Raw genomic sequence first — 21,068 nt, forward strand, 5'->3', positions numbered from 1 at the left:
ACAGCCTCAACACTGCATTTAATCTATTATTAGACTCTATTGGCTTTGCTCAAAAAGTAAATGAGTCCACCCACCACTTTAATCATATCTTAGATCTTGTTCTGACTTATGGTATGGAAATTGAAGACTTAACAGTATTCCCTGAAAACTCCCTTCTGTCTGATCATTTCTTAATAACATTTACATTTACTCTGATGGACTACCCTGCAGTGGGGAATGAGTTTCATTACACTAGAAGTCTTTCAGAAAGCGCTGTAACTAGGTTTAAGGATATGATTCCTTCTTTATGTTCTCTAATGCCATATACCAACACAGTGCAGAGTAGCTACCTAAACTCTGTAAGGGAGATAGAGTATCTTGTCAATAGTTTTACATCCTCATTGAAGACAACTTTGGATGCTGTAGCTCCTCTGAAAAAGAGAGCTTTAAATCAGAAGTGTCTGACTCCGTGGTATAACTCACAAACTCGTAGCTTAAAGCAGATAACCCGTAAGTTGGAGAGGAAATGGCGTCTCACTAATTTAGAAGATCTTCACTTAGCCTGGAAAAAGAGTCTGTTGCTCTATAAAAAAGCCCTCCATAAAGCTAGGACATCTTTCTACTCATCACTAATTGAAGAAAATAAGAACAACCCCAGGTTTCTTTTCAGCACTGTAGCCAGGCTGACAAAGAGTCAGAGCTCTATTGAGCTGAGTATTCCATTAACTTTAACTAGTAATGACTTCATGACTTTCTTTGCTAACAAAATTTTAACTATTAGAGAAAAAATTACTCATAACCATCCCAAAGACGTATCGTTATCTTTGGCTGCTTTCAGTGATGCCGGTATTTGGTTAGACTCTTTCTCTCCGATTGTTCTGTCTGAGTTATTTTCATTAGTTACTTCATCCAAACCATTAACATGTCTATTAGACCCCATTCCTACCAGGCTGCTCAAGGAAGCCCTACCATTATTTAATGCTTCGATCTTAAATATGATCAATCTATCTTTGTTAGTTGGCTATGTACCACAGGCTTTTAAGGTGGCAGTAATTAAACCATTACTTAAAAAGCCATCACTTGACCCAGCTATCTTAGCTAATTATAGGCCAATCTCCAACCTTCCTTTTCTCTCAAAAATTCTTGAAAGGGTAGTTGTAAAACAGCTAACTGATCATCTGCAGAGGAATGGTCTATTTGAAGAGTTTCAGTCAGGTTTTAGAATTCATCGTAGTACAGAAACAGCATTAGTGAAGGTTACAAATGATCTTCTTATGGCCTCGGACAGTGGACTCATCTCTGTGCTTGTTCTGTTAGACCTCAGTGCTGCTTTTGATACTGTTGACCATAAAATTTTATTACAGAGATTAGAGCATGCCATAGGTATTAAAGGCACTGCGCTGCGGTGGTTTGAATCATATTTGTCTAATAGATTACAATTTGTTCATGTAAATGGGGAATCTTCTTCACAGACTAAAGTTAATTATGGAGTTCCACAAGGTTCTGTGCTAGGACCAATTTTATTCACTTTATACATGCTTCCCTTAGGCAGTATTATTAGACGGTATTGCTTAAATTTTCATTGTTACGCAGATGATACCCAGCTTTATCTATCCATGAAGCCAGAGGACACACACCAATTAGCTAAACTGCAGGATTGTCTTACAGACATAAAGACATGGATGACCTCTAATTTCCTGCTTTTAAACTCAGATAAAACTGAAGTTATTGTACTTGGCCCCACAAATCTTAGAAACATGGTGTCTAACCAGATCCTTACTCTGGATGGCATTACCCTGACCTCTAGTAATACTGTGAGAAATCTTGGAGTCATTTTTGATCAGGATATGTCATTCAAAGCGCATATTAAACAAATATGTAGGACTGCTTTTTTGCATTTACGCAATATCTCTAAACTAATTCATGCATTTATTTCCTCTAGGCTGGACTATTGTAATTCATTATTATCAGGTTGTCCTAAAAGTTCCCTAAAAAGCCTTCAGTTAATTCAAAATGCTGCAGCTAGAGTACTGACAGGGACTAGAAGGAGAGAGCATATCTCACCCATATTGGCCTCTCTTCATTGGCTTCCTGTTAATTCTAGAATAGAATTTAAAATTCTTCTTCTTACTTATAAGGTTTTGAATAATCAGGTCCCATCTTATCTTAGGGACCTCGTAGTACCATATCACCCCAATAGAGCGCTTCGCTCTCAGACTGCAGGCTTACTTGTAGTTCCTAGGGTTTGTAAGAGTAGAATGGGAGGCAGAGCCTTCAGCTTTCAGGCTCCTCTCCTGTGGAACCAGCTCCCAATTCAGATCAGGGAGACAGACACCCTCTCTACTTTTAAGATTAGGCTTAAAACTTTCCTTTTTGCTAAAGCTTATAGTTAGGGCTGGATCAGGTGATCCTGAACCATCCCTTAGTTATGCTGCTATAGACTTAGACTGCTGGGGGGTTCCCATGATGCACTGTTTCTTTCTCTTTTTGCTCTGTATGCACCACTCTGCATTTAATCATTAGTGATTGATCTCTGCTCCCCTCCACAGCATGTCTTTTTCCTGGTTCTCTCCCTCAGCCCCAACCAGTCCCAGCAGAAGACTGCCCCTCCCTGAGCCTGGTTCTGCTGGAGGTTTCTTCCTGTTAAAAGGGAGTTTTTCCTTCCCACTGTAGCCAAGTGCTTGCTCACAGGGGGTCGTTTTGACCGTTGGGGTTTTACATAATTATTGTATGGCCTTGCCTTACAATATAAAGCGCCTTGGGGCAACTGTTTGTTGTGATTTGGCGCTATATAAAAAAATTGATTGAATTGAATTGAAGGATTATGTCAAAACGACTTTGTACATTCTCACCAAATTTTCACCTCAGATACCTATTAGGCCATGGAAGACTATTAAATTTTGGAGGTGATCCGGATCCAAATCTGGATTCTGGATCAAGATTTCACTTTATATAGGCTTTGAAGGATTACGTCAAAACTACTCCATGAATTCTCACCAAATTTTCACCACAGATACATATTAGGCCATGGAAGACTATTAAATTTTGGAGGTGATCCAGATTTGAATATGGATTCTGGATCACGATTTCACTTTATATAGGCTTTGAAGGATTACGTCAAAACTACTCCATGAATTCTCACCAAATTTTCACCACAGATACATATTAGGCCATGGAAGACTATTAAATTTTGGAGGTGATCCGGATTTGAATATGGATTCTGGATCACGATTTCACTTTATATAGGCTTTGAAGGATTACGTCAAAACTACTTTACGGATTTTCACCACATTTTCACCACAGATTACATGTTAGGGTATGTAAGACTCCACTGAACTTTGGAGGTGATCTGGATCTGAATTAGTGGACGTCAGAAATTTCTGATTGCTCTTGTTTATTGTGTGTTGTATTGTTATCTGGGTGTTTTCTTTAGCAATTGACTTTAATGATTGTTATTATCTCTAAAGTTTGATCAAAAATAATATCTGGACACTGAGTTCTGCTTTGCCCAAAGGAAAAAAAAAATCCCTCCAGAGCTGTAATCTGCTGATCCAAAACAAAAACCGGGTTTGCTCAGCAAACATTTCTTCCTCTCCACCGCTGCAGGAGGCCCTGTCGGTTTATAAGGAAGCCGTGCTGAAAATGCCCAGACAGTTTGCACCGCACAGCCTTTTCAACATGATGGGTAAGTTATTGTTGGAGCCGGTCCGCCCTGAAACGGGAAACGCCGACTTTTTAAAAATTCACAACATTGATTTTTTTTTTTTTTTAAACATTTGCTTTGAAACGTTAACTCTCAAGTAATATTTTGATAATGTTTGCTTTTCCCTGCATGGAGCTGAGTTTCATTTCATGACCGATAAGCATGTGCACACACACACACACGCACACACACACCACACACACACACGCACACACACACACCACACACACACACACACACACACACACACACACACACACACACACACACACACACACACACACACACACACACACACACACACACACACACACACACACACACTTCCTAGAGAACTACTGACCGCATGCCCAGCGGCCGGAGATGATCCCTTTAATAAATCACATCCCTCTCATTGTTATTGTAACAGTAATTACATTATTGGAAAATCGTCCTGATGGTGTAATTGAGATTGCAGCAAGATGTCTGCAAAAATCCACCGTAGATGAGAAATAAAGGCGTGTTTATTCAGGTGGAGGGAGGAATTAGAGACGGCACTGACATCTGGGGGTTACTTTGTTAAAAGTGATGTCAGCAGACCGACGCTCAACCTCCAAGGTCCCAAAGGTGCGCTGTGTCCCCACAACAAACACAGTAGAGCAAGAGGAGGATTTATTTATCGAGAAACAAATGTGGGCATGAAGGGTAAAGGGCGACGGATCAGAAAAAACTCAAGAGCAGACTTCAGTCTTTTTATGTGTATGCTAAACCCTGGGGTTGTAGCTTTATTCAAGTTTGATATATGACGCTATAACTTGTTGTCATGGTGGGTTTTTTTGTGATATGATATGAAATATTAAGTGCTACATTTTCCATATGTTACTACAAATTCCAATGTGCAATAACCATTTCACTTAAAACCTTCAGAAAAGCACATTTGTGCTTTAGATAAAGCTGTATGGCCTCTGGGTTTTTAAGATGTACGTCATAAAATAATGTTCATTGACACCACTACAATCGTATTCCCTAGAATTGAAATAAGAGATTCATAATATGGCATTGCCAATATGATCAAAATTCATGCTGTCTGGAAACAGTTTATAATTTCGACCCCTGAAGGGTAGAAATTCAAGAAGTCAGGTGCCATGACCTGCGTGTGGTAGCGACATCATAGATCGTGTGGGGGCTTCACCTGACCTGTGTGAGGGATGCTGGGAAGCACACGCCAACTGTCAATCTGAGGAGAGGCAGCCTGACATCAGCTGGCTGCTCGCTTGAGCAAACTAAATCAAGATTGCATAAAATGCTCCAAAACAGCTTATTTATGTATAAATCGAATATGTGCCTTAAATATTTTGTAAATGTTAGGGAAAAATAAGCACTTCCAAATGTAAAAATGCTGTTTTTGAAACCAGATAATCTGAAAACCTCAGCCAGTGGCACACGCGCATCCTCCTGCAGTCCATTTGCACGAGGGCATTGGAAGTTAAAGAAAATAGTCACTATGAAATTCCACCCGGATAAATATGTTCTCTTCATTAAAATGAGCTGTAATTTTGAAACGTGTTACATAATAACCCGACATTATAATGCTTGGATTTTGGCAGAAGCTAACTTTTCTCAGTTTTGTGAAATTTGAAAGGCCGTACAGCTTTAAGGTTAGAATAACCATAGTAATCAGGAAAAGACAACTCACCACTTTTTGTCTTCATTCAGAGAATCCGCCAACTTGTTGTCGGTGACATCATCACTGCCTCCTGGTGGAAAATACGCACCATATGCATGAATCTGTACAGATTTTTTGCATGATATTTTTCATACATTTTACTACAAATTTTTCATGAGAACAGACTGCACATTATAGTAGGGATACATTTGTCGGTATGTTACTCCTTGCTGATCCTTTGTCTGATTGCCACTATATGGACGAAGGCCAAACCTGAAATTGCCCTTAAAGGCTTTGTTTCAGCAGCAGATAAAATTTTGACTTTTTGACTCCAGTTTGTACCCAGTGTGGCACACATGCTGGTGTTTTCCAACATTGCCAAGGCAACGTAAAATTTTCCAATGGTCAATTTTTGGGGTTAAATAGTAAATGGACTGCATTCATATAGCGCTTTTCCATCTGCATCAGACGCTGAAACCGCTTTACAATAATGCCTCACATTCACCCTGATGTCAGGGTGCTGCCATACAAGGTACTCACTACACACCGGGAGCAATTAGGGGATTAAGGACCTTGCCCAAGGGCCCTTAGTGATTTTCCGATCAGGCTGGGATTTGAACCGAGGATCCTCTGGTCTCAAGCCCAACGCTTAACCACTAGACCATCACCTCCCCTAAAGGTCCAGGCCAATTCTATCTGTTTATTGCCTTACTCCTCCCGTGGTCTTTGGCCGATTGCTACCACATGTGGTGTGACGATGAAGGTCAACCACGGAATCGGTCTTAAAGGGTTCATTTCAGCGATGGTCAAGGCCATTGGGGTCAAGAAATTGGATTTAAAACCATGTTGTTTATGTTGAAATTCTATCCTAAACAAAGTGACGGCATCCTTACTGATGTTGTTCTTACCCTACGTGATGTGTATCAGGTGGATGAGTGGATAAGGATGAGGCCTGCCAATATGTAGACCTGGGTTGAAATTCCACACATGCTACCAATCTGTATCCTTGGCAAGGCACTAAATCTGCATTGTTCCAGTCCACCCAGCTACAAATGGGTACCTTCCTTAGCTGGGAAGTAGCCTGAGGTGTGGGTGGACTCTCGTGTGTTTCATGCAATGGAAACCAGGTATCAGCATTGGGCCGATGAGGTCCGATAAGGACTTGCTTTTCCCTAAATCACTACCTTAATGACTTCATGCACACAGATTACCTAGTTATAGGATTTTTAATAGAAAAGATCCCGTTTTTGCATCTTTCCCAAAGTTGAATCCACCCTTCTTCAATTCAACACTGTCCTCCAAATGAACAATTGAAATCTCTCCGTGTCTCTTTCAGACATCCTACCGACACACAGAGAAAACTAAAATCGGATTAAACCCTGAACGTTTGCCTTGTTTCCAGGTGAGGCCTACATGAGGCTGAACAGGCTGGAGGAAGCAGGTCACTGGTACAGGGAGTCCCTCAGGGCCAAACCGGACCACATTCCTGCCCACCTTACTTACGGGAAGCTCCTGTCCATCGTTGTAAGTCCTGTGAAGAACACACACATGCACAGAGGACAAGCTAATGAATTAGTACATTGGTACATTATGCATTGAGTTTAACTACATGTCAGAGTGTAATTAAATGGGGCATAAATTTTTAATAATGCATGAAGGGCGATTTTTATGGAACACTGGAATAAGGTGAGGCCGCACCAACGTTTCCTCTGCAACACAACGAAGAAACTGCATTTTATGATATGGAACTTTCTTGGCTGACCCCGTACTGACCCCAGTCTGGGACTGTTGCCAAGTAACTTGGAAAACTTACCCCTGCTATCTAGTAGCAGAATAAATTTGCTTGTGAAGTGTGAAGGTCAGAGACGTCGGGAGTTTATCTGAAGTGGATGAAAGCTATTCCTCTTTGAATGGGCGAGTGCTGGATTATGTTATTTTGCTCCCACTGAGTGTTTGCATTTGTATCGAGTGCTGCAAGACATCAAGGGCACATGATTTAATCCAGCTGCTCAGGAACGGTGCTTTGCACTTCTGATGTTTTGTCCGTGAAAATAAACTTTTATTTCAGCGCCTTTGCATTCAAACAATCTGTGCAACAATAGACGTGTTCACACCCGATTCAAGACTGGAAGTCGGGGTCAAACTTTGGGAACATCCTGCATAACCCCCGCTTACAGATGCTTGTCCGGTTCCTTCCTTTGCGTCGGATAGTGAATAAACGCACGTCTGACCTGTGGGGATTGTCCGAACCCAGCATGACAGAAACACACACGCAGCTGCAACCCTGAAAGGCTTTTACCTCCAGCTTTGATCATTTATGCTTCTTGAAAGATTTATTACACAAGAACCTGTTTCTTTTGTTTGACCACTACTTGAAACTACATATTCAACTACAGGTTTGCTGTTTACAACACCAAATCAGAAAAAGTTGGGAAAATATGGAAAATGTGGATGACATTTACTTTGACTTTTATTTAATTGCACACAGTATAAACTAGGGATAGACCGATAATCAGAAGGGGCGATAATCTGCATCGGCCGATAATCCCTCTGGGTGTTCTGTAGGGATAGACGGATAATCGGCTGGGCCGATAATCTGCATCGGCCGATAATCCCTCTGGGTGTTCTGTAGGGATAGACGGATAATCGACTGGGCCGATAATCTGCATCGGCCGATAATCCCTCTGGGTGTTCTGTAGGGATAGACGGATAATCGGCTGGGCCGATAATCTGCATCGGCCGATAATCCCTCTGGGTGTTCTGTAGGGATAGACCGATAATCGGCAGGGGCGATAATCTGCATCGGCCGATAATCCCTCTGGGTGTTCTGTAGGGCTAGACGGATAATCGGCTGGGCCGATAATCCCTCTGACTGTTCTGTAGGGCTAGACGGATAATCGGCTGGGCCAATAATCTGCATCGGCCGATAATCCCTCTGGGTGTTCTGTAAGGATAGACGTATAATCGGCTGGGCCGATAATCTGATAATAATCGGCCGAGCTGATTATTGTTCTATCCCTAGTATAAACCCAAGATATTTCATATTCTGTGTGAGCAATTTCATTTAATTTGTTAATATACATCCATTCCTGCATTGACAGCCTGCAACACGTTCCAAAAAAAGTTGGGATGGGACAATTTATTCTAAATCTCAGGATGAAATCATCACTTTTACAGCCAGTTTTCTGGAGACAGGTCAGGGGATGATACATGAACATTTTCATCTCACTGAGTTTGTTTTGGGCTTCATTTACATCAGTCTTTAAGAAATGCAAACTCTCGTGTAGGCAGTTCTCTAAAACTGAGTGACCGTGTGACAGGCATATTCATTTTTAAGACTCCTGTATTTGTGTATAAACACTAGTTTTTAGTTTTGCTTTTTTAAAATTATTATTCAAACACTCAACAAATAACCCTCACCTTGCTGTAGGCTTCACACTAGCAAGTTGGATTTACTTAATCCTTTAACAAGCCATTAACCCTTTCACTTGCTTTGGCTTCCTGGATACCACAGCTCTGTGTGTTTGGCGAATTCCAGTTTAAAGGGAAGGATTTGTGCCACTGTGATTGGTTGATGTTATATTTGGACTACAAATTGCCCATTAGTAATGAACACAGTTAACCCAACCCTCCTGGGCACAGTGCTGGCTTTTTGCCGGTATTTCCTGCCACTCAAGTTGCAAAGTGCACTGGAACACGGCCCAAATGGGTCTGCACCCTCAGAGCAAATCTGTTCAGTATCCAGTGTTATGGACTTATGTGTAATATGTCACCAAAGCGAGCGACACTATTGCTCAGTGGTTAGCACTGTTGCCTCACAGCAAGAAGGTCCTGGCATCGCTTCTCACCTGGTCCTTTCTGTGTGGAGTTTGCATGTTCTCCCCATGTTTGCATGGGTTCCCCCACATGCTCCGGCTACCTCTCAAATCAAAAGATGATGCAGATTTGGTGAACCGGTGACTCTAATTTGACCACAGGTGTGAGTGAGCCTGTGTTCGTCCGCGATTGTATTGGAGGCCTGTCCAGTGACCGCTGGGATAGGTTCCAACTCCCTTGTGACCCTTAATTAGAATAAGCGGGTGAATGAATAAAATAAATGAACAATAAGTAAGTCCTACATAGACCCTGAGGCCCATTGGTGCTGGTGCTTTTCCGTGGTTACCACAGCATGCCATGGATAAATCTTGGATTTCCCGTGGAATGGACTTCTCCAACCAAAGCCAGTACCCCTTTACAGCTGAGTGGACTAACACAATGCAGAGTCTTGTCCATGGACACATACAGGTAGCATGATCAAGAATTGAACCCAGGTCTACATATTAGTAGCCCAACACCTGTCCCAATGAGCTACCTGCTCAGTGGACTTCATGTAAATGAAGAAAACTGGCTGTAAAAGTGATGATTTGTATAAATAATAACCTTAAATAATAACCCTTATATATTCACGGTTTTAGAGTATCCCAGAATCCTTTGTGCACTGGGGAGGGAGGCATGATAATGGCTCAGCTTAATGCTAACTTTAACATCAAAAGTGCCATAGACATGCTAACGTGTTAGCATCGGTCCTGTTTTTAAGTTATAAAATACATCTATCAACTGTTTCAGAAGACCACAACAGGTCGGTTTAATATAAAAAAGGTAAATATTACTCACAGACATATGCTCTTTAGGGTTTTAGCGGGAAAAATTAAGATAAAGTGAAATAAAACAAAGAACCAACAAAGCAGCTGATTGAAGATCGAAGCACTGCTTCATTGGTTCAAGGTTCAAAGCAAAGCCGCGGTGCAGAAACGGTTGATTATACAGACCCGCTGCAGGGTCTGTAATCAATGTAGAGAATTGATCATTTTCCTGACAAACACCCCCAAAAACAACGGGCACTCTGAAGGACTGATAAGGGAATCGTTAAGCAAAAAGGCTACTGAGGTCAATGGATCGAATCATTTCTTAAAGGTGCGTTTACACATAACCAAGATGCGTTACGAATGTCATTTTTCTGTCATTCGTGACACATTCCTGACATTCTTAATGTGACTTAACGCATCTGAATAGGTTTCTTAATAGTGCGTGTTGGTGCGTGATATTCTTGATATTCGTGGAGCATGTTTTTGCCTGTCAAAAAATCTTCCAGTAATGTCACACACCACCCTCATTTCATCTCACGTCGTGGAGGTCGCAACTGAGCGTATTGATCCGTCTTGATGAGTAGTGATCCTTAATAGAACGTGACAACGTTTGTAGTGGTTCCTGTGATGGTTCTTGGAGCCCAAACTGTCACGCGTTATTATGAAGTGACACGGAAACTGTCAAGTTTTGACAGAACTTATAACGTGGCGTCACATTTCACTGTGCGCCACGACGAATCAGTTTTCTGTCACGTGCCCACAATTAAACTCAGCTCCAAATGTCATTCCACGGTTCCTGCTGAAGCTCCTCAGGACGCTCCTGCAGGTGCTCCACCTGCTGTTGTAACCAATGAGCGGGAGAACGGGTCTGAACCAGAGGAGCGAGAGGAGACTCACGTGCAGCCAGACATCTCTGCACCTCCTCCAGTCCGGCGGAGGAAGACGCGCGCGCACAATTAAACTCTGCTGCACCGCATTCAGTTTAATTGCTGACACCAAGTCGGCTAAAAGTCTAATTTCAGTGCTCTTCAGAGCGCTCCTGCAGGTGTTCCACCTGCTGCATGTGCCTGATGTTTGGGAAAATGCGCGAGATGAGAGCCGCATGAAGCCACACATCTGGCTCTGTCCTCCTCCTCCTCCTCTCTGTGCCACTCCATGGCACAGAGCCCAACTACGCATGCAGTCACAAAGTTCTTCTGAAAAACTGGAGCGATCTGAATTTGGTTGGATGAATATGGGTGTGTATGTGTGTGTGTGTAGACAATTCACCTCGTTCACAACGTGACAGAACTTAACGATGCGCTGTTACGGGCAATAGCGCACAACAACGCGGAACACTATTCTTCACCGTGCATAATGGTTCCTGATAATTCTCCAGCAACACGTTCCATTAATCGTAACGTGTGGTAACAGGTTGCAGCAGTTCCTGAGGACACCTGACGCCTCTGCCCCAAATCATCACATTCATGATCAGAGGTCAAGAATGTGCACTTCGTGGCATTCGTGACTTGTCGTCGTCATGTGTAAACGCAGCATAAGGATACCCGAAAAGAACCAGTTCCCGACACACAACCCTAACTGCAACACGCTTTTTTTTTTTCTTTTTTTTTTTTATAAAACTCACATTGAAGACTCACGATTATCTTAGTTAAACACCTAAATACATATTTTGGTTGAACTCACCTCCATAAGGACGCAATGTTGCAAAGAAGTTGCCGCAAACACTTTACACTGTCAACGAAATCTCGTCCTCCCCAGCGAGAATGTGATTATGCGTGAGATTTGACACCATAAAGGTGTCTGTAGCTGTCCAAATACCTATGGACCTGATTGTATATATTCCAACTCTTTTGGGCATATGCTGTATTTTGTATGACATTGTCATGACAGCAGAATGTTTCATAACAGCTGCTGATGTCTGCTTATGTCTCCCGCATGTGGATAAATCAAGGTTGACCTTAATACTAACCCTGACAACTGCACCTGGCTAAATACATCCATTATAACCTGTTTTAACATGATAACTACTCCACACAGATACGAACCGTGTGTAAGACACAGGTTTAGAGTCACACCATATAACTGGACACCTGCTCTGGTCCCACGGGACCCAGGCTGCTTACCGCTAGCTCCCAGTGAGGCCCGCGTTCACTACGGAGCTTAGGAAACAGGAGATTGGCTGAACCAGTGGACTGACTTATAATGCAATTACTCTTCTTCCTTATTGGATTATTCTATCAGCAACACTGATGGTGTCAGTTGAAATCGCAAAGGGAGGCACGACTCAGCTCAAATGTTGAATCGAGTTCACATATGGAAGTCAAAGTATTTTCCTCCCAAAAGTGAATCAACACATTCATGATCCCAGAACTCGATAGTCTTTCACAAATCCAAAGACGCATATGGTTAAAAGAAGTCTGACGTATTGAAAGACCAAGTTTGCTGAACTTTACCTGGGACAAAGGAGGAGAAGCTAATGCTAATAACATAGGTGTCAGAATTTCAGGAATTGCATGCTAACAAATTGTTTTACCTATCAAAACACAAGTTTAATTAAAAAGAAAAACAGACACGTTGAAAAGATAGCACTCAAGTGCAGCTGTCAGGTTTGTTGTAAAAATAGTTTTTAATTAAGTGCCGCTAATGTAGTCAAGCTAATGACATGGATACCTGTGATGCTAGCAGTGTTTATCAGCTAAACAGGGCAAAAGAGATGATTTATAGCTCCACCAGCAGCTCAAATACTGTGCACAAACACCATCCACAAACATGTGAACCCATTACAAGTTAGACAAAAGTGTATTTTCATAATATGTCCCCAGTTTTTCTTTTTGCTACATCCTTTTCTCACATTTATTTAGAGTCAAAGGGAGGCCAGTGCGCTTCAAGGTTCAGTGTCTTGTTCGTGGACACTTTGACACTCTTCCACAACTGGGGGATTGAACCCATCAACCCGTTCTCCTGCCTGCATGACTGCATGTAAATGTTTTTTTTTTTTTTTTTTGAGCTGAAACTCATAAATCTATTAGATGTCTACAGATTCTAACTTAACTGGACAGAATTATTCTACTTTGAGTTTTGATGGATGGTTTAACTGAGTGCAAAGAGAGCAAGCCAAAGAAAATGTGAAAATAAGCCAGCTCGACCCAAGCGTCACATGTTCATTTAGCGTGATTGTGGGAATGGGGGAAAGTAGCAATGAAGCAAACCTAACACGCCGTCTCGTTTTATGTTGGCCTGGCCAACACGTTGACAAAATATGGAAACAATCAGTGGTAACGCATTGGAACAAAAGAGGTGGAGAAAGTGAGCCTGGTGAGCGAAGGTAATGTCTTTCTCGGTTTGGCTGGGCGTTTGCTTTCAAGTTTTTCTTTAAAGGTTAGAAATGGGAGGCGGTGTAGCGTGTTCTTTATCAGGGACCTTTAAAGGTAGCGGTCGGGTTTCCGGTGCCTCGGCACGCTGGTGAGCTGAAATAATTTACAGCTGGTACAAGTGCACAAGGAACTTGTGTTGTCAAGGGAATTTATATCGCTCTAAATTGTGATTTCTACAAGACAGGATGCCGTTTATCTTTGATTAAATTGTATATTAACCAGTATGTCTCTTGTTATATGCTTTTATGCACTAAAACTAGTAAGCATGGAAGAAAAAACCTGCTTCTCAAAATATTAAACACAATATACTCACAAAAACGAAAACTATACATACATTTCAGGTACAATCAATGACTTTTACCTGTTTCTTTTAGGGGCAGAAGACAGAAGCTGAGAAATACTATCTAAGAGCTATTCAACTTGACCCAACAAAAGGGAACTGCTATATGCACTATGGTAAGAAGACACATCATTCCTCACACTGCCGCGCCTTTTTACTGCTGCCAAGAAGGCTGTGCTTCCAGTGCTGTTTGTTTATTTGTCTGTTAGCGGGATTATGCAAAAGCTACTTGATCGATTTTCATTGAACTTCGTGGAAGGCTGGGATACGAGGCCAAGGAGCAAACATGAACTTTTGGAGTGGATCTGTGCAATATTCCAAAAACATTCTTTGTGCTTGCTTATAGTGTAATCTATTCTGTTGTATATATTGTTATTCTGCACGGAACTTGACTTCCATATTTTGGTTATTATTTTTCTTTTACCTTATTTTTGCATACTTGTACTGTTGTTCTGCGACTGTCCCTGTGCTGCTGTAACATCATGAATTTAATCAACGTGGGGCTATTAAAATATTATCTTACCGGATTAAAGATCAGATCCAGGAAAAAAAATATAATATTCCACTTTATTTAACATAGCATTGTTTTCAACTTTTTTTGTTTACTTTTTTCAACATTTTTGTGATTTCTCAAGAGGTAATGTACATATCTTTTTGAATTAAATAAATAAATAAAGAAATAATGTTAATAATTAGGTCGAGATTATGTGATTTGTTTTTATCTTGATCAACAGATAGTGGATTGATATCTGGATCTGCACCAAAGCTCACCTATTTTTACATATTTACACTCTCCTTTGGCATATGTTCCCCCCCAGAAAGATCTATGATTTTTGTCTTGAGAAATTTACAAAACTGGTGAAAGATGCTCTATCTTGCAATGATAAAGAAATCTTTTACAAATTCAGTAGCATTTACAGAGATATTTAAAGAAGAATTTTGCAGCACATCCATATTGGGGGTGGGGGAGCCAGGATTTTTTCTACGTGGGGGTATGCACTCTGTGACTGCCGTTCTAGTTTTGTTTTATTTTTTAAATTCACAAGAATACTGTCGTCCATAATACTGTCTTTCTAACTTTTCAGCTTGGGGTTTAATTGTGGAAGTTTTAGGGTTCATCTTTTAAATGTGAACAAAAACTAATTTAATTGGTGCAGCATTGATTTGGAATGCAAATCCCATCATGGGCTAGCCAACTGTATAATGTAACGGTGTGGAGAAAGTCTCACATTTAACGGCTTCTTGTCACTGAACAAGCAAAAATGTCATTTGAAGTATGTGGAGGTACACAGACAGTCCCTACAGCTTGACTTACAGAGCATCAGCATTCGAATTTTAATAACTCAGTGGCATCGCTTGATGACCATCAGGCTAAGGTAAGCAGCTAACTGCATACTTTTTCATGTTAAAATGTTTTTACACTTAATGACATAAACATGTGCACATTTACCTCTGTAGGGGTCATCTCTATGCTACCAAAAACTTCTAATAATATTTTTAATTTTTCAGTACCAACAAGAAGTGGTTTACTGGGTGTTTTTATCTTGCCACGTGCTACTACAGTGTATAGCTGGTAGGCCTGTGACCATTTTTGCATTTAAGGTCAATACTGCACAGATTAAATTTGTTTGATGAATGCTTGCTTGTTGGGTATTGCAGGTGGCACTTGGGACACCTGAATTACTAACAGGTAGCCATGTCTGTATGACCACTTGGCACTTTACAATTCTGTTCAAAATGCTGGACCTTGCAAATGTTCATGTTAGCTGGAGTAGTAAAAGAAAAAAAAAAACTTTTTTGAGAGGCTCAAATTTATAATCAGCACCATATTTTCCCCCCAAATGACCCTCTTTTGGATAAAATGCTTGAAAAAGCAAACAAACAAACAAAAACAACAAGCATGCAGAGAAACATAGTAATTGTATCTCCTAATCTTAATTACAGTCCTTAATTATGCTTTTCATCATAATAAAGTTGTAATAATTTAATTTCAGTCAAAATGAAAACTAAATCTTTTGTTTACAAATTGCTACCACCTTCCATTTCCTTCATCTAGCTGGTCTGAGGTTCAGCTTGCATTATGGACTTTGGAATAGTAGCTGTCATCTGATTGCTAGTGATTCCACAGGCCACTAGAGGTCACTACTCATTGTTTCATTCAGTGTCCTTTGTGAGAATTTACTTGTGGTTTCCCTCAGTCCCATGTTGTGCCTCCATTACACTGTAAACCCGAATGTTCAAATGAATTCACAAGATTAAGTAGTGTAAACTCAGTTTTAAGAAAATGTTCTACTTGCTTAAATATTTCAAGTTTGTGTAACATGGTCTTACTTCTTGAGTAAATTAAATTCAGAATTTTTGATTGACTTGAACTAATTGTATATTAAGTAAGGAAAACATCAAAGCATAACTTAAGCACAACTTAAAAGAATTAAGTAATTATATATGAAAATTTGAGTTGACTTAAACACTTTAGCACGGGTGGTGGCCAAGTGGTTAGTGCACTTGGTTTTGGTGTAGAAGGTTCCTGGTTCAAACCCCACCCCTGCTACATTCATTCATGCAGTGTAGAGCTGCGTCAGGAAGGGTAGCCGGTGGTAAACTTGTGCCAATTAAACATACAGATGCTCCTCGGATTTGCTGTGGCAACCCCAAGTGAAAAACAAGGCAGCAACCGAAGAGACTTACTGTACTTTAGCTTAATGAACACTTTAATTGTAATCATGAAGTAAAAGTAGCATATAATCAAAACTTAAGTTCTGGGAACAATTGACTTTTATGTTTATGAACTCAAAAATTTTATGGCAATTGATTTCCTCAATATTTTTGAGTTCTACTAACTTGTTCGGGTTTACAGTGTATGTCAGGCCTCAAAATTTGTGATACCACTGTGTTACAATAATTGATCAAATTGTTTACTTGTCACAGGAATTTCTGGTTTTATTTGCTACTTTGAATTAGCCCATAGAGTATGCAACATTGGCAAACAAATTTAAAGAAACAGTGGAACTCCTCCAGGTGGTTGGATATGCTTTTCTCTTGGCATTCCAAACAGTCTTTGCTTCCATCTGAGAGACAGGTATCATCCCAACTGAATGTAAGAAAGGACTTCTTGTACCTTTTTGAAAAGGAAAGGGTGATCACCCGAATTACAACTACATCGGTATTTAGATGAAGGAATCACTCTTCATACAATTCAGTCCCAGGACAGGTATGGCTTCACACTCAAGAAGTCCATCGACCATATCTTAGTTCTGCGAGGAGTGTGGACAGAGGTGTTTACTGATGCCTGTACCATTGCAGGAGAAAGAAGGTCCAAGTCTATGTCTTTAGGTCTGCTTCCTGTCTTACTTTGTGATTGCGAGACTTGGAAGCTCTTCTGTCTTTTCTGGGACCTATGGAATGACTTTGTGTCAAACGAAAGGTTACTTTGGGACTCATATGGAGTATACCACTTGCATTGCGAGACAACGTCAGCAATATTTCAGTGGGGCCGTCAGCGTTGAGGACCCCAACAACTGGAATACGCCAAGGGGGGGATGCCCATGTTTGACCCAGTTGTGACAGATAGTTGACTACTATTGGGAGGTGGGGATAGAGTGGTTGTTTGCCGATGTGGTTGCAGTGCGGCACATTCTCCCAAACTTGATCTGTAGAAACCACTTGGAGTTGTTGCACCATAACATTAGTTTCAAATATGAAGTGTTCGGTATTTTGCTTAAATTACCGATGGTAAGGAAACATAGTATCTGAGCTACGTGAGATTTTTGCAGACATGCAAAGAGGCTTGCTACGTCTATCTGACTGAGGAGAAAGGGTCGGAGTGTACTGGTGGCCACTATTCACTGGGAATAAAACACTGGGAATAAAACAATGTAATGCTCTGCCAGTTTTGCTAAAATCACCGTTGCGCACGCACCCGTTCTTGTCTTCCTTATCTTGCCATTCTCTGTACTGGATATCTTGAGGTTTGGCTTGTGGTTGATACTTGGCATGGGGTGAATTGATGTCTTTGGACTAGACTCTTTCCCTTTTTGAGGTAACAGTTTGTACTCTGTCTCCTCTCGCCACTTATCTTATAGGGTCTTTTGACAGGTGTTGTTTATTTGGTCGTCCCCCTCTCTTAGCACAGTCTGGCTGTTGAAGATATCCTGGGTTCAAGGTGTGAGTGTGTAACACAGTGGACACAAAACTAGAACTATTTTCTGGTATATTTGAGTAAACTCAGTTTGGGGGCTCGCTCAGGAGATGTCTAGATTATGTGTCTATGGCTACTGATAATGGGTTCTGTCTTTATGCCTAACTGGTCCTATTGTGAGGATATGAAAGCAATAAATGAGCCTCCTCTTTCGAACTACTGTGCTTTGGTGTCAAACAGCTTGTATTGAGTTGCGGAACAATTTGGAGTCTGTATTCAGCCAAAAACTTTTCATCAAAAGTGAGAGTGCACATACTGTACAGGACACACACACACACACACACACACACACACACACACACACACACACACACACACACACACACACATAAACCTTCACAGAGCTGCCACACATTTCCTCCTTCCTATGTTCAGTAACATCTGTGGCTCACCCCGGCTGTTAATTTATAGACACTGAGGCAGGCACTAATGGGCGCCGCACCAGGTGGCCAGATTCCCACAGGAAAATGCATAAAATACCGCTAACTCATCGCTGTTCTGAACCGCAGCAGTACAGCAGTACCTCGCTCTTCTGCTGTCTTCCTTCTGTGTCCTCATGTGGTTCACTGCTGATTGTTCTCCATTTGTGTGAAGCTTTCTTAATTCCTTGATGCTACCGGAAGCTGAACATACCAAATTAACCAGTACACAAGCCTGATGGGGGTAAGGAGTTGGGTTACCAATATGTAGACCTGGGTTTGATTCCCAGTCAAACCTTGTCCTTGGGCAAGACACCTGATTTGCACTGTTTCAGTCCAGCCAGGTAGCCAGCCTTGGTTAGGGAAGTAACCTGCGATGGATTGGCCCCCATCTAGGGCGAGTCATAGACTCTGAAACGCTACAGCACCAAAAAGCCTCAGGGCCGACAGAGAACTTACTTCTTTCTTCTTCCTGATAGGAGGGGTATGATGAAAGGTTTTGAGCCAACCTACTTGATGCCATTGTGGATTGACTTTTGTTGATAATTTCGCTTCATCGCCAATTGATGATAGTAGTGAAGAGCTGTCCTACTTTGTGTAGTTGCTGTTGGCACCGAGACACTCTGGCAATATGTCAGCGAAGTAGTAGTAGCGGAATGACAATGACCATCACAACCATATCTTAAGCTCTTGAGCCTGGGCAGAAATAAAAGGCTACACTCTTGCCCTAGGACGAATGCCCTTCTTTAGTCCTGCAGGCCAGGAAACCAGCATGTCCATCAGGTCCAACAGCATGTAGATTTTCTGACAGGGTGTACTCCCTTAGCCTTTACTCCTCCCGGGACTAACATGCAAGGCAGCATGGAAACTCTGTAACCCTGGCAAGGGAGGCTATGGGTGTACTAGCACTTGCCCAGGGTGTGCACCCAAGGCTAGTGGAGGGAAGGAGGTGCCTCACTGCTCCATTCTAGACCGGCTCCATGCAAAGTCTAGCCACTGCCCGAAGTACATGTTGATCGTTATTTGTCAGAATAGTCCGCTTGGTTTTCCATGTTACTGCAGTGTTTGGATCTCTGCTGAGTAGGATTTATACTGCTCAGTAAAAAGGTTCAGAACTGTGATATGGAGTAAAGCTGCTGCTTCTTTGCACCGAAAGTAGCCAGCTGAAGTGGTTCTGGTATCTGGTGGGAGGCCCAGAGGAAGACCCAGGATATGCTGGACAGAGTATATTTGAGAATGCCTTGGGATCCCCCAGGAAGAGTTAGAGGGCTTGGCCAACAATGGGGAAGTGTGGGAAGAGCTGCTAGGTCAGGGACCTGAACCCACGGATGTGGGAGAAAATGGATATTTTGGGGGAAAAAAGAACTCCACTGGTGCCAAGTTCGGAAAAATTGGGGGTAGTCAGTGAGTCCAAAGCCATAGTTCCAAACATGAGTGACTTTTGAGGACGGGGCATTGTCCCGATTAAATAGACAACCTTTGTCAACTTTTTTGGGTAATTTCACACAACAATTGTCCTATGCGGCTACAAGTTTTCATAGTGCTCCTTGTGTATGGTCTGGCCCCGTGGCAGGTAATTCACAAACTCAACCCTCTTAGCATTTCCAGGGCCCAGTTTCTAATCTTTTAGTCTACTAAACTTACTTAGTCGACTACGGTTCATCACCCAACATTATCCATCTAATCACCATTTCACATCAATGGCTAAACTTGTAGATTAGCCGTCTTACAATAGTCAACGATTTTCACGGGCATAATGGACTCGTGAGTGCCGTTGCCAAGAAACGCCTCCAGTGCGTGAGAGTTTTGTTTACCATAATGTGGAAGCTAAAAACACTACAGAGAACTTTGGCGCACTGTGTCTTGACTACTTCCTGGAAGCCATACCTCTTCATCTACCTGCTGAAGAGGTATAGCTTCACACTCAAGAAGGCCATTGACCATATCTTAGATCTGCGAGGTCAGTAGATAGAGGTGTTTATTGATGCCTCTACCATTGCAGGAGAATGAAGGTCCAAGTCTAATCTTTAGGTGGTGACTGGATGTCTTTGATCTAGGTCTTTTCTGGGACCAATGGAATGACTTCAGGTCAAACGAATGGTTACTCTGAGACTCAGATGAAGTGTACCACTTGAATTGTGAGGCAACATCAACTATACCTCCTGGTTTCTCGTCTTCCAGGTCAGTTTCTGTTGGAAGACTCCCGTCTTGGCGAAGCAGCGGAGATGGCAGAGAGAGCCGCCGAGCTGGACAGCTCCGAGTTTGACGTGGTCTTCAGTGCCGCGCACATGCTAAGGTTTGCTAAAGGCCCATTTTGCAACAAGTATGGCATTGGCCAGTTCTAAAAATGGGATTTAGAAAATTCAATTTAACACACTGAATGAATCGCTTTGCTTCCTTGTCGCTTTGCCATTTTTTTGGCTTATTGTCTTCCACTGCTATTTAATATCCAAACTGAAAATATGAATTCTAGCTATATTACAGAGAAGTGAAGTTCATTTCTGTGAAAAGAGCTGCTGTAAAAGCTATCTGTATGACATGTATAAATACCAGTCTCCAAGGCTTGTAAAGAAGCCATGAAAGATTTTCCTCTGAGGTTTGGCGAGCGCGCGCTCAGACAGCTTATATGTCTTATAACGTGTCAAAAAGGACTGCAAATGTCCTCTACTCCCTGCAACTCAACAACTCAAGGAAATATTAATGGACTGGTGTCCCTTAATTTATTTTTGCTCAAGAAATGTGGAAAAGTCATTATTGCTTCCGAGCATCCTCCGTTTAAATGCAT

At 41.7% G+C, this 21,068-nt stretch overlaps 1 protein-coding gene across 1 annotated transcript in view; it reads left to right on the forward strand.

The window, feature by feature from the left end:
• The window catches only part of tmtc2a (transmembrane O-mannosyltransferase targeting cadherins 2a), a 179,989-nt gene that overhangs the window by 149,432 nt on the left and 9,489 nt on the right, over window positions 1-21,068 (forward strand). The window contains exons 7-10 of the mRNA XM_034163037.1: window positions 3,586-3,664; window positions 6,730-6,851; window positions 13,701-13,782; window positions 20,465-20,579. Of these exons, the coding sequence (XP_034018928.1) occupies window positions 3,586-3,664; window positions 6,730-6,851; window positions 13,701-13,782; window positions 20,465-20,579 (398 nt within the window). The remainder of the gene's footprint in view (window positions 1-3,585; window positions 3,665-6,729; window positions 6,852-13,700; window positions 13,783-20,464; window positions 20,580-21,068) is intronic.

Source organism: Thalassophryne amazonica, chromosome 22, assembly GCF_902500255.1.
Source record: "Thalassophryne amazonica chromosome 22, fThaAma1.1, whole genome shotgun sequence".
Classification (NCBI taxonomy): domain Eukaryota; kingdom Metazoa; phylum Chordata; class Actinopteri; order Batrachoidiformes; family Batrachoididae; genus Thalassophryne; species Thalassophryne amazonica.